The following is a 15,030-nucleotide window of genomic DNA, read 5'->3' on the forward strand; positions in this document are numbered from 1 at the left end:
CAATGAAGCCCTCACTGATGTCCTTCTGGGTACTTGGTCCAGACCCAGCACTGGGGCTCCTGTGAATAGGGCAATCGCCACCATCATCAGCCTGCCCCGAACAACTCTAAATTCATGTCCCAAAACTACACACATGCAAACTTTGTTATCCAGGCATCCTCATCCTTTGGCGCATTCCCATCCGCTCCCCTGGATAGGGAATCAAAGAGGCTGGAGGAACTTGGGAAGAAGATGTTTTCTTCCTCCAGTCTGGTGTTGCGGTCAGTGAACACCGCATGCCTTTTGGGCCTGTTATACCCACTCCTTGTGGGATACGGTCACACAAGTCTTGCCACAGATCCCGGAGGAGGCTCGGGCTATTGTCTCTCAAGCTGTTGCTGATGGGAGTGATGCTGCGAAGTTCACTATTCTATGTGAGCTGGTCACAACCGACTCTCTGGGCAGATTGGTTGACCTTGAGGCGCCACACCTGGTTCAGGACATCTGGTTTTTCGGGGGATGTTCAACAGACCCTTATGAACATGCCCCTTGAGGGCACCCGTCTCTTAGGAGACAGGCAGACTTGGTGCTTGCGAGGTTCAAGGAGTCCCAGGCTACGGCTCGGTCTCTTGGCCTTTCGACTGCCCCTCGTCCCCAAACAGTCTGCTTTCCGCCCCTTTCGTGGCCATGGAAGGAGCTCCCTGTCACGTCCCTTTCTTAGCCACCGTGCCACCTACGCTGCTCAGCCCCCGCGTGGATGGGGACGCGGAATGCCACGGGCTCATGGGACAGGGAACCAGAGGGCTGCCCAGTCCACCTCCGCCCCTGCTGCTGCCTCCAAGCCTTCCTAGTCCGTCCCCCCATTTCAGACTAGTTCGCTGCAGGATTCGCAATCACCTGCCTCACTGGGAATCCATCACAATGGACGGGTGGGTTTTGCAGATTGTCTGACAGGGCTACTCCCTCCCTGTCCAAGACTGCCCTTCTGGCCATGTCTCCATCTTACGGCCGCCTACCTGAGGATAATCTGGCACTTCTCGGCGAGGAAGTTGCGGCTCTTGGCTAAGGGAGCCATAGAGAGGGTCCCTGTGCCAGAAGTAGGTTGTAGTTGTTATTCCTGCTACTTTCTGTTGCCTAAAAAGGACAAGGGCTTGCGTCCTATCCTAGACCTTCGGGCCCTTAATCTCTTGCTCAAGAAGAAGTGCAAAATGCTCACCCTGGCTCAGGTCCTGTCTGCCTTGGACCCAGGAGACTGGATGGTAGCGTTGGACTTGCAGGATGCTTATTTCCCTACCCCTGGCTTGTCTGCCCACAGACACTACCTGCGATTAGTGGTAGGTCATGAGCACTTTCACTTTACCATACTCCCCTTCGGCCTTACCAGCATCCCTCGGTTGTTCACAAAAGTGATGGAAGTAGTTGCAGCTCATCTGCACAGGTTATGGGTTTCGGTCTTCATCTACCTCGATGATTGGCTGTTGAAGGCGGACACGCCCCAGAAAGTCATCTCCCACCTTCAGACTACGACGAACCTTCTGCACACCTGGGCTTCACTATAAACATGCTTAGGTCTCATCTGACTGCCTCTCAGATGCTCCTTTTCATCTGAGCTGCTGTGGACACCGTGCAGTTTCAGGCCTATCCTTCCGAAAAGTGAGTCCAGGATATTCAGGCTATGATTCAGATGTTTTGGCCTCTATCCTGGATTTCAGTGAGACTGACTCTAAGGCTGCTGGCCCTCCTGCATCCTGCTAGTGACACATGCCAGATGGCATGTGCAGGCTCTGCAACGGAACCTAAAGTTCCAGTGGGCGCAGCATCAGGAGAATCTCTCCAGCATGGTCCAGATTTTGGAGGGGACTGCGAAAGATCTGCAGTGGTGGCTTTTGAATCAGGATTGGGTCAACGGCAAATCTTTCTTCCTACCCCAACCGGATCTTACAGAGGTGACAGACGTGTCACTCCTGGGATGGGGCAGCCATATGGGAGATGCGGAGATCAGAGATCTCTGGTCTCTGGTGGAGTCTGGACTCCACATCAGTCTTCTGGAGCTCTGGGCGATCAGGCTTGCACTGAAAGCATTCTTTCCCTCTCTCAAAGGGAAAGTGGTGCAGGTGTTCAGACAACACTACCGCTGTGTGGTACTGCAACAAACAGGGCGGAGTAGGTTCTTGGACCCTTTGTCAAGAGGCTCTGCGCCTCTGGACATGGCCTGCACATCAGGGCATTACCCTGGTGGTTCAACATCTGGTGGGCTATCTGAACGCCAGACCAGACAAACTTAACCGCTGATGCACAGTTGATCACGAATGGCGTCTCCATCTTGAGATGGCGCAAGGTCTCTTTCAGCAGTGGGGAGAGTCTTGGTTAGATCTGTTCCCCTCCGCAGAGAATGCAAATGTCAGCTGTTCTGAACATTAGAGTTTCCAAGGCGGCACTTATTCAGCAACGCTTTTCGTCTCGAGTGGAACTCAGGCCTCCTTTACGCCTTCCAACCTATACCACTTCTGTCTAGAGTTCTGAAGAAGAGAGAGCCACCGGGCCCAAGAAATCCTTGTGGCTCCGAACTGGGCATCGAGAGTATGGTATCCAGAGCTACTGACCATGTCCTCAGATCCTCCTGTCAGGCTGCCCCTTCAGGAGGATCTTCAGTCGCAGCAACAGGGTACGGTCCTTCACCAGAATCTGTCCAATCTTCGCCTTCATGCGTGGAGATTGAGCGGCGGCGGTTGACAGCTTCTGACCTTCCGCCTGAAGTCTGTGACGTTATCTTGGCAGCCAGGCGTCCCTCCACCAAAACGGTTTACACCTGTCGTTGGCATAAATTTGTGGCATGGTGTACCAACAAGTCTGTTGATCCCCTCTCTGCTCCTTTCTCTGAGGTTCTTTTGGTCATCCTTTCTTTAGCCCATGAGGTCTCTGCTTTGGCACCTTTGAAGGCTATTTATCGGCTATCTCAGCCTTTTTTTTGCTAGACCAACCTTCCCTTTTTAAGTCTCCTATTGCTCGTAGATTTCTTAAGGGACTCAACAATTTGTTTCCTGCCACTCCATTTATCACGCCCCAGTGGGACCTCAATTTTGTCCTCACTTACTTAATGTGGGCTCCTTTTGAGCTGTTACACAATTGTCCCTTGTGGTTCCTTACTTTCAAAACTGTATTTCTTGTTGCTATCCCCTCTGCTCGCAGAGTGAGTGAGCTTCAGGCTCTTTCTTCCAAACCCCCATTTTTGTCTGTTCATCCTAACAAAGTGGTGTTACATACAAGGGCCTCCTTCCTTCCCAAAGTAGTTACACCTTTTCATGTAGGCCAATCCTTCACTTTGCCTACTTTTTACGCACATCCACATCCTTCTCATGAAGAGAAGACTCCATCATCTGGATCCAAAAGAGCGCTGACATTCTACCTTAATCGTACCAAAGATTTCCAGGTGGACGATCAACTCTTTGTTGGATATGTGGGTGCGAAGAAAGGGAAGGCGGTGCAGAAGCATACCATCTCACAATGGGTACATCTTTGCATCAAAGCTTGCGCACCCACTCCACCAGAACAACTGCTGCTACCACAGCATTAGCACACAGAGTTCCTGTCCTGGATATCTGCCAGGCTGCAACATGGGCACCTCTGCACACATTCACTAAACATTCCTGCCTGGACAGTCAGGTCCACAGAGATGGCTACTTTGGTCATTCGGTCCTGCAGGTCTTTTGATTATGATCTTAGTTTGCAGCCCACCACCGAGGATGGTATTGCTTGGGTATCTATTATAAGATAAGGAATCTGCAACTAGAAGTCTCTATCAGATGAACAAGTTCTCTTCCAGGGGATCCTCATCAAAGTCATAAACATTGAATATTCCCGCCCTTGTGCGGGGACCCCGGAGCATATATAAAATATATACACATTATACATGTGTAACAAACAGTCATGCAGGCTATCATGTTAAAAACAGGCTAAAATGCTTTATTTCTATGAATTTTTTTTTTTTTTTTTTTTTTTTTTTAAATACTACAATAGAGCATAAATAAGTACCCAAGCTCCTAAAACTAGGCTTGGGGAAGTAAGCAGTAGCAAACTCTAGTGAAAAAATAGAGAAAACTGCATTGAAAAACAATGAAGCATTCTTAGCCAATAGGCTGCATGTAGGTTAACACAGGAGAACCATAAAAACTTTGGCACTGTGCCTTTAAGACCCTGAGCACCTCCAGTATCCCACCATGCCTCAGGGGTGAAGGAAAGGTGACAGTTGGTTCACAGTTAGGTCAGTTCTTTTTTCCGGCTCCTTCTGAGAGGATCCTGGAGCATTGAGCTCTCAGTTTTTCTGAGTTTTCCTCAGAAAAATTCTTTAAAAAAGCGTTTTTTCACTTTTCACTCGACAAATAACATCTTTGTCTGAGCTGGGAAGGTTTTTTCTGACAGAAAAATGCCTTCTCTTTTTGTCAAATGCCCTGCTTGTGGGAAGAAGAAGGCCCAGTCAGATCCCCACTCTCTGTGCATAGTGTGCCTGCCTCAGAGTCACTGCCCTGACACTTGTCAGTACTGTAAGAACATGTCTAGGAGGACTAGAACATCGTCCTCCTCGCTCCACAGGCATCCAGAAGGCCATTCTCAGGAGAGAATGGCCCGGTCGACGTCGACAGGTAGGAAAATACCTGTTTGTTCACCGTCGACGTCGTCGCTACCACCGTCCCACCGGCATAGATCGCCGTCGACGGCGACGCACCCGACGTCGAAGGGAACGGCGTCGAGGGAACATCAGAGCAGGGGCAGGTCTCCGTCGACGGCAGCCCGCCGATCGACGTCGAGCCACCGCCGGCGTGCCCGGTCGCCGCCAAAGGCTGTGCGCCCCCCGACGTCAGGACACACGACGTCGAGATCTCCACGACGGCACGGCAAACATCCGCCGTCAACCTCCCATCGCTCCACGTCGAGGCACACGACGGCGAGCAGGTCGAGGTCCAAGGAACGCCGTTCGACGTCAAGGCACTCAACGTCAAGGCAATCAACGTCGAGGCAGGACCAACCGACTGGGCGTCCTTCGACGTCGAAACAGCCATCGACGTCGACGCAGGTCTTACCTGTCCAACAGGGAGCAGAACATCGCCCCTCGCCAGACAAGGCTCAGTCTCCAGTGGTCTCCATACCGAGCGACTCTTCTCGGTCAAGAGCATCTCCTGGGCATGTCTCGCCCATCAACCTATCTCCGAGATGGCTGGAGAGCCTCAACAGACCAGCGGCCTCCCCAGATTCGCAATATTCGCGAATGTATTCACCCACTGCCTCCCCGCCAAGAACGCCATCGCCGACAGCCGGGGCAGAACGGGCTCGTTCAGCTCCTCGACAGCCGACCGCGAGGACTAGGCGCTCGGCTACAGCGTCCCGCAGCAGATCTCGCTCTCAACGGAGATCCAGGTCGCGCTCAAGAAGATCACCCTCTTGGTCTTCATCAGGTTCTTCTGTCAGGCGTTACTCACCTACTCTTACAGATTCACCACCTGCTAGAGTCTCACCAGTGGATGACATAACCACTTTCAACGAGGTGTTACTAAGAGGAGCACAGAAACTCAATATAGAGGTTCCAGAACCATCTACCTCCTCATCAATCATATTTGAGACACTACAACAGAGATCAGCGTCAAAAAAGTTGCTGCCTCTAGTGCCTGGTTTGTTGCAGCCGACCATGGACACTTTTCTGGCCCCAGCCTCGCTTAAGTCTGCCCCGGCTCGGATTCTTAAAAAGTACAAGGCTCCAGAGCAAGACCCTTTATTCCTTAGGAAGGATCCGCCACCAGACTCAGTGATCATAGCTGCCGCCCGAAAGACCCACTCGGTGGCATCTTCATCCACAGTACCCCCGGATAAAGAGAGCAGGCATTTAGACTCTCTGGGAAGAAAGATGTGCGGGACAGCGGCTTCAGCAATGAAGGTCTCTAGTGCGTCTGCGCTCCTGGGCAGGTACGATCGTTCTCTGTGGGATTCCCTCAGTAGATTTACGGAAAAACTGCCCAGAGAAGACAGGCAAGATTTCCAAGAGATTCTACAGGAAGGATGCCTGGTATCTAACCAAGTTATCAGCGCGGCAGCGGATGGGGCGGATTTGGCGGCTCATGGGTACGCACATGGTATCTGTGCGAGGAGATCTTCCTGGCTGAGGCTCACTGGCTTGAAACAGGAGGCACAACAACATATCCTGAATCTCCCATTTGCCGGGAATTCTCTATTCGGTGCCCATGCAGACGAAGAGATGGCCCGCATGAAGACCGAGGTGGATACCATGAAGGCGGTAGGCCTCGAAAGAAGGAAAGATTTCAGGCGGAGGTACAGACCGTATGATAGACGCCCTTTCCAACAGAGGGTTCAAACCCCTCATTGGTCGCAAAGGTCTCAGCAACGACAGGGACGCCCTCTGTTTCAGCGAAGAAACACAAGGGAGCGAGGGTCAAGTAGACCTCAACAGTCCACTCCAAAAGCACCCACTAAGCAATGAAGTCTCGCTTCCCTCGACACTGTACACCACTCCGGTGGGGGGAAGTATTATTGCTCATCTTCACGAGTGGCACTCTATCACAAGAGACAAATGGGTGCTCAATATTGTCGAACATGGCTATTCTCTCCTTTTCAAGCAGCCTCCACCACACTTGCCACCAACCAAACACAATCCGGCTCATCTCACCTTGCTACGCAAGGAGGCTCTCGCCCTCCTAAGAAAGAATGCCATAGAAAGGGTTCCACCTGCCCACAGAGGAAAGGGGGTCTACTCCCGTCACTTTCTAGTAGCAAAGAAGGGTCAAGAGGGCGTTTTCAGGCCAATCCTGGATCTAAGACTGCTGAACAAATACATAAGAAAGCAGAAGTTCAGAATGCTAGCGCTTCACCAAATTTTCCCTCAACTGCATCAGGGAGACTGGATGTGCTCCATCGACCTGCAGGATGCGTATTTCCACATCCCAATAGCTCCAAAGCATCGAAAATTCCTGCGCTTTCGAGTAGCGTTACAGCATTACCAGTTCAGGGTTCTACCCTTTGGCCTGAAATCTGCTCCAAGAGTTTTCTCGAAATGTATGGCAGTGGTGGCGGCGCATCTACGAAGACAAAGGATATACATATATCCATACCTAGACGACTGGCTACTAAAGGCTTCTTCTCCGGAGCAGGCGAGAAGCCATCAGGACATTGTACTAGGAGTTTGCGAAGCTCTAGGTCTTCAGGTCAATTACCAGAAGTCAACCTTGACTCCAACGCAGAGTCTTCACTACCTAGGAGCTATCATAAACACAGAACTACAAAAAGTGTATCCTTCGGAGGAACGACTGTCCTCAATAAACATGAAGTGCCAGGACCTGTTGAGAGCCAGCGCACCTACGGCACGTCAGGTGACATCACTACTGGGCTCCATGGCATCGTGCATCTTTATTGTCCCAAATGCCAGACTCCACATGAGACCCCTCCAAGAGGCATTGGAGGCCAATTGGAGCCAAAGAACAGGTCGCTGGGAAGACACAATGCGGCTACCGGAGGTAGCGCTGCAGTCATTGAGATGGTGGATGCACAGACCTCACCTGTCAGTGGGCGCTCCGTTTCACCAGGTACTTCCATCCGACACTCTGGTAACGGATGCGTCTCTTCAGGGATGGGGGGCTCATCTGGGTCCTTTTCAAGCGCAGGGTCTGTGGTCAGACAAGGAGAAGCAGTACCACATCAATCTGCTAGAACTCAGAGCGGTCCATCTGGCTCTCAAGTCTTTCACACCGCTAATTCAGGGGAAAACTCTATTGATACAGACGGACAATACAACCACGATGTATTACTTGAACAAACAAGGGGGAACGAGATCCCTACCCCTTTCACGAGAGTCCCAAGCGATATGGCATTGGCTCCTGGCCAGAGGAATGTCAATCACAGCAGTTCACCTGCCAGGTCAGCAGAACGTAGAAGCAGACTTTCTAAGCAGACACCTGGAGGACGTTCACGATTGGGTACTGCACGACGAAGTCGCAGAATACATCTTCGCGCAATGGGGTCGGCCTCAACTGGACCTCTTCGCAGACGATGTAAACAGGAAATGCCCAGACTTCGCATCCAGGTTCTACCGTCCAGGATCTCGAGGGAATGCCCTGTTGATCGACTGGTCAGGGACATTTCTTTACGCTTTTCCTCCGATTCCCCTCATTCCGGCAGTGATCAGCAAACTTTACGGATCCAGGACCAGAATGATTCTTATAGCGCCACAATGGCCTCGACAATTCTGGTACACGGATCTCCTCAACCTGTCGGAAAAACCTCACAGGAGGCTGCCGTGCAGACCGGATCTTCTGAGCAGAATGGAGGGCAGGATTCTGCATCCCAACCTACCCTCTCTGAGCTTAACAGCATGGCTCCTGAATTCCTGCAGTATGGGCACCTAGGACTCTCGCAGGAGTGCATGAACATCTTGAAAGAGTCCAAACGGCCTTCCACGCGGCGTTCCTACGCTTTTAAGTGGAAGAGATTCTACATATGGTGCTGTCAGCAAGGCCATAATCCCATACGGGCGCAGGAGGACGTCATACTGTCCTATTTGCTTCACCTAGCGAAATCCGGTCTGCAGGTATCATCTATTAAGGTACATTTGTCTGCTATTACTGCCTATCGCAAGTCACCTTCTCAGGAATCCTTCTTTACGAAACCTGTAGTCAAGGATTTCTTAGAAGGTTTGAAGAAAGTTTTTCCGCCAATTCGGAGGCCTTCTCCTCCGTGGGAACTGAACATAGTCCTAGCAAAACTTATGGGCCCTCCTTTCGAGCCTATCCATAAGGCTTCCTTACAACACCTTACGTGGAAAACGGCTTTTCTGGTGGCCATTACTTCAGCGAGGAGGGTCAGTGAGATCCAGGCCTTGTCTGCAAAAGAACCGTACACGGTTTTTCATGACAATAGAGTAGTTCTGCGAACTCACCCATCTTTCCTTCCGAAGGTGGTGTCAGAATTCCATATTAATCAGACCATAACTTTACCGACGTTCTTTCCCAATCCGGAAACTCCGGCTGAGAAAGCATTGCACTCATTAGACTTGAAAAGAGTGCTGAAATTTTATCTGGACAAGACAAAATCGATTAGAAACTCTAACCGCTTGTTTGTGAACTATGGTCATTTAAGGACAGGAGAAGCAGCATCTAAGCGAACAATATCAAGATGGATAGTCTCTTGTATTGTTAATACTTACCAGCTAGCTAATAGACAATTGCTAGCGCGGCCTAGAGCGCATTCCACAAGGGGAAAAGCGGCTACAGCTGCTCTCCTTAACAATGTTCCTATATCTGAGATTTGTAAGGCTGCTACATGGAAGTCTGTACATACTTTTACAAGACATTATTGTTTAGACTCAGATGCAAGAGCGGATGCCCAAGTGGGGCAGGCCTCTCTAAGGAATTTATTTGCGTAAGACATGTCTATTCCTGCACTTCTATCGGACAGTCCGCTGGGTTTAGGGATGGGCTTGCTAATCTATTCAATGTTTATGACTATTGATGAGGATCCCCTGGAAGAGAAGGATAAGTTACTTACCTGTAAATCCTAGTTCTCTTCCAGGGGTATCCTCATCAAAGTCATAAACAACCCACCCTCCTCCCCGGACACACGTCTACTGGAAGTGCAGGACAGACAGTATTTTGATTCAATTATACAAATTGTCACCGTAGAAAGAACTGACCTAACTGTGAACCAACTGTCACCTTTCCTTCACCCCTGAGGCATGGTGGGATACTGGAGGTGCTCAGGGTCTTAAAGGCACAGTGCCAAAGTTTTTATGGTTCTCCTGTGTTAACCTACATGCAGCCTATTGGCTAAGAATGCTTCATTGTTTTTCAATGCAGTTTTCTCTATTTTTTCACTAGAGTTTGCTACTGCTTACTTCCCCAAGCCTAGTTTTAGGAGCTTGGGTACTTATTTATGCTCTATTGTAGTATTTAAAAAAAAAAAAAAAAACTTCATAGAAATAAAGCATTTTAGCCTGTTTTTAACATGATAGCCTGCATGACTGTTTGTTACACATGTATAATGTGTATATATTTTATATATGCTCCGGGGTCCCCGCACAAGGGTGGGAATATTCAATGTTTATGACTTTGATGAGGATACCCCTGGAAGAGAACTAGGATTTACAGGTAAGTAACTTATCCTTACTTACCTTCGGTAACAATTTATCTGGGAGAGACATATTCTAGTTGCTGATTCGTTACCGACTCGCCCATCCTCCCGGCTGACAAACTGATTTCTAGGGACAGGGATTCCCTTTTCAGGGTCTTAGTTCTGGCACACCATTTTTAGTGTTCTTCATGGCTCTGCGCTTTGGTGTAGAAAGTTGTGAAAAGAAACTGATATCACAGCGCTGAGGTGGCACCTATGTACGACCCCAACGTCATCACTGCAACCACGATCCAAACGATGGACACAGAGTCAACTGATGCCACCTTACAGCGCTCAACAGTACTGCTCGAAAAAAAATCTGATCCAGTCTGATACCTGGGGGAAATTCTAAGGTAAGGAATCAGCAGCTAGAATGCCTCTACCAGATAAACCGTTACCGAAGGTAAGTAAGATGTTCATCTAAATCTACCAGAAGCTTGAATAGACATTTTGAAAGAGGCAAATAGTTTACAATAGCTTCTTATACTTTCAAATTGGAGAGGTTCTTTTAGAGTGCCAACAATATAACCACAACCCAGCTTTTTTGATGGAAAAAACTGTGATTATACCATATCTTCCCCAACTTGCCCAGTCAAAGCTGCAGTATTCTGTCAGTGCATCTGGCGGCTCTTACAGCTTACAGGAGAGGCCCTGTGCAAAGGTTTATTTTTCACAATGCAATCAAAGATTTTTTGTTGTTGTAACTGTTAAAGAAAATGCGTCTTTTTCGAGACCAATCTTCTCCCTCATGGGATGGTAATCTAGTCTTACATAAAATGATGACTTTCTCGGTTTGCAGCATCTCTAGAGGAAAATAGCTTTCACAATGGTCATAACATTAGCCTGCAGTATAAGTTATTTGAAGGCTCCTTCATCAGTAGAGCTTTATACTGTTTTCCACTCCAGTGGATTAGTGATGAACACACACAATAAGTTCTTGTCCAAAGTTGTTTAAGATTTTTATGAACATCAATCAGTCTTCTTGATGATTTTCATCTGACACTGCTGCCAGCAACCCCCCCCCCCCCCCCCCTCCCCCTCCAGTACCTTCTGCACCCTCTCTGGCAGAAAAAACAAATCCTTCAGTTTTACTGTAAGGAAATGCCTCTTTTTCCGTGATCACCCCAAAGTTTTTGGATTAATGATGCTGTTTTTTTTTGTTTTTTTTACTCTGAAGGTGCACAGAGTCCTGCCAAACAGTCCTCACTACCAGTGCTCTGACCCTTAACAAGTGTATGTCTGATTGGTTCACCGACAGCTGCCATAGGATTAACTTATAAGTCCCTAGTATATGGCACCAGGGGTACACAGGGCCTGTGAGTTCAAGTGTCTCTCATGGACAGCAGCATCTATTGTGCCACCACAAATTAGACAAAGCAAAGAGTGTATCCAGCCCGCCATTGCTCGCTGGAACAGCAGTTTTTCGACTGCTAACTCAATTTTTCCATTTTCAGTAATATCAAAGCCCAACCCATCATTTTTAATGTTTATAAGTCACCCTAAGGCAGGCCTACTGAACCCTAAAAGGAGAGTGTATTATATTTATAGGTTTGGTCATGTCCTGGATTAAAAACTCAACATGGTTGTTTTTGCTATAGAAATGCTAATAGACCCATTCCGAAGTGCAAAGTTACACGCAGCCAATTCAGCAGTGCTAACTTGTGAATGGGCTAGATGTGAATGACTCCTAGGAAGATGTGTGACCTCTCTCTGGCAGGAAGGGCAAAAACTGGGTGTGAGCCCAAAAGGCAAGCTTCAAGGGGGAAGCTGCCTTTGAAAGGCAAAAGATGGACCTACACGTGTGGGGCTGCTCTTTTTTTCTTGCAGACAGGTTGGATTCTCGGACAGAGAGGAGAGCACAGTTGGTAAACTGTTTTTTCCATGGGCATGTAGCATGTTGGTAGCCATACCTCTGGGGTGGGCTAAGAAGCTCCACACACTAGGAGAAGGGCCCTTCCTTTTTGATAGTCATCGGAATAGTGCATACTGGGCTAGCTAGATGCCACATTTCACACAAAGTCGTCACTAGGAAGGAGGGGACCTAGTAGCCCATTGGCTAGTAGTCAATCCATCCTCTGAGGACACAACCTGGGAATAAAAGTGGCCCCTCTGGCACTCAGACCTCAGATCACTTCTTTAGTGAAGAGTGGACCAAAGAAGGTCTTCCCTGGTGTTCCGTGGACCCAAGAAAGAGAGGCCCCAAAGCTGGACTGTACCCGCTGCTCCTTGGGCTAGCCAAGAGAGAACTTGCCTATGGTGCCTTGTTTCAATAACAATCAACCCCGAGCCTCAGGCAGAAGTGACTCCAGCAGTCAGTTGGCTGACTTCCTGTTACAGTCACAGGGCCACAAAAGCTGAAGTAGTGTACCTTGGTGAGTTGGTAGCCAAGAAGGACTGACTGCCACTGTCTGCTGAAGTAAAGCCTGGGAACAGAGCCCCAACCCTCAAAAGTTGCATCCGAGTCTGCTGGACTCGGGAGAGGCTTTGGAGTGCAGTTTAGCCACCCTGGCCAGTTAAAGGAAACTGCTGGGTTCACTATACCCAAAAAAAGAGTATACCTGTGGGTTTTTAGCTGGACTTCAACTGGACTACGAGGGACATCGACCTCTCGTGCAAAGTTGCCCCACTATGCCCGAGGAGTAGCCCCAGGAAGTGCCCATTACCGGATCGGTATCCTTCAGTATTTTCAGCTTCCTGAATCCTATGCATCAGGACCACTCCATTATAGTCTATGGCTGGTCACCCATATAACCTGAAACTGGAGACCACTTTGACTGCTAGGTAACTGCCCCACTAAGCCTCTTTGGCCCCTGTGTGTTGCTCCCTGCCAGAGTCCGTTGCCCAAATCGGGCTGGAGTAGTAGTTTAGCATTTTATAGAAATGTTCAAAAGTTTGTAAAGTTGTTTTTACATGAGTGCTTTGTCCTGTGCGGTGACGAAACTTAACACCTCTCTGTTTGAGTTATCTCAGGCTATCAATCTGAATTAGGGACATATGATGCAGACCCAAATTCATGAGATCCAGTGCAGTGATGCACAGGCATGCCTGGATGAGGCGATTGCAGACTTCACCGTTGATGTACAGGCACAGTTACTCAGTATACCAGATGATGGTCAGAGTCCGTTTGGGGAAGTGTTGACTCCTCTGTAGTAAAATTTGTACAGATGTGTGCCACCTCTTTAAATGCTTTCACCTGTAGTATGTAAAATGTAGAGGTCTTCTACCATCTAGAGGCAAAGGATTCGGACAAGGCAGATTGAGACAATTGTCTTCCTTTTTCTTCGCGCCTAAGCAACTTGTTTATTGTCATCAGTCTGCAGGGCTAAAATATAAAGCAAGCAGTGCTATCTGAGCAGACGTGTTGATAGACAATGTCCCTTGTCATATGGTTTAAAGGGCAGAAGGCATTTAGGTTTTGTAAGTAGTATGTGAGTTTCAAAGAAGAGGTGAGCTTGCATCCTAACCAAGGATAACATTTAATCTCTCTTGTTCTTTATTTGACCTATGAATGTGTTGTTGATTAATGATAGCTAACTGAGTTGCTAGAAATTAAAATATTTCGTTAATCCAGAGAAACTGAAATACTCCATTTATCCACAGAGCAGATGCAGCATGGCCATCAGAAGTGCACCCTCCCTGCCAGTGGGCCCAGACCCACTCTGGAAGCTTCACCTTCAATGGAGAGGGTCACGTCACCATCCAACTCCATTGGGTCCTTGGTCCCGCAAAACCGGAATCATTTTGCCCTCAGAACAGGTAAAATAGGAGAAGTAGCAATTAAAGTTTTTCCGTTTCACTGCTTGCTAAAGCAGAGCACCTTAACCCTGTTCTTGAAGGATGACTCCTTTTGAAGACCGATTGAATCACACTTTCCTTTTATTTCTGAGCACTACATAAGATTAATTTGTGTGTTAAATTAGATGTGACGACTGATATCGATGGCCAGGGTGTGCACTATTAAAATAGAAGTTGGTAGAAGGTATTGCCTAATGAGGTTGCTAGTTAGTGCCAATATCTTGAGTGTTTTAGTGATTTGGATAAGGAGTCCTGGGGGGATGTGCCAAGGTCAACCCGCCTCAGATAGTGGAGTAAACGGAAGACAAGTGTGACCTCTGTGTTAATTGTAGTGGCTGTTTTGAAACTGCAGAGGAATAAACAAATCATGCAAAATATAGATCCAACCAGTGTTCTTCCATTTCAATATGCTGCCTTATTTCATCACCACTTTTCTGTTGAGCTGTCGTGAATATGCGAAACAAAAATAATGGAAATGTGATGCCAACCAGTGATCAACCAGATAACTGCAACAGTTATTAATCGCTGGGTGCTCACTTCTGTTTGTTTTGTTACTAGAGGTTAGTAAAAATGTGAAGGCATGTCTGACATAAGGAGGTTTAAATTCAGTATCTTCAGCTATTGTCTCCTAGAAATACTCAGCCACTTTAGTGGCTGGTTATCAAAGTGCTTTGGATGTAGCGGCTCCTTCCAAGTACTTACACGACTCATGGGGTGGCTATATCTGTCTACCCATATCATGATGAATAGCTCAGTCCTTCAAGGTGAAGTGTTTTATTAAAATTTAGAATAGGGTTAAATCTATTTTATGCACAATAGAACGGATGTAATCAATATTTAGACTATGAGGGAAATTATTGTTGTGGCCTCATGGTACATTGCACGCGTTTACATCTATTGCTGGATTGCAAACAACTTTCAGTACAAAGGCATCCTATTTTAAAACCTGCAATAATTAAGTACGATGTTGGTGCATTCACAGATGCAATTAGGTTGTTATATGCAGTACAATTCTTAGATTTAATGTGTGTAGTGGGTAGATTTGTTAGGATTTTAATTATCTTGTAAGATTTTACTTGATTTTAAAGGTAT

General features: G+C 47.9%; 1 protein-coding gene across 11 annotated transcripts in view; it reads left to right on the forward strand.

Moving 5' to 3' along the window:
- The window catches only part of LOC138301142 (zinc finger protein 618-like), a 781,690-nt gene that overhangs the window by 615,397 nt on the left and 151,263 nt on the right, over positions 1-15,030 (forward strand). For all 11 annotated transcript variants that reach the window (XM_069241298.1, XM_069241296.1, XM_069241300.1 and 8 more), the window contains one exon: positions 13,744-13,899. In XM_069241298.1, coding sequence (XP_069097399.1) covers positions 13,744-13,899 — 156 coding nt within the window. The remainder of the gene's footprint in view (positions 1-13,743; positions 13,900-15,030) is intronic.

This window comes from Pleurodeles waltl, chromosome 6 (assembly GCF_031143425.1).
Source record: "Pleurodeles waltl isolate 20211129_DDA chromosome 6, aPleWal1.hap1.20221129, whole genome shotgun sequence".
Classification (NCBI taxonomy): domain Eukaryota; kingdom Metazoa; phylum Chordata; class Amphibia; order Caudata; family Salamandridae; genus Pleurodeles; species Pleurodeles waltl.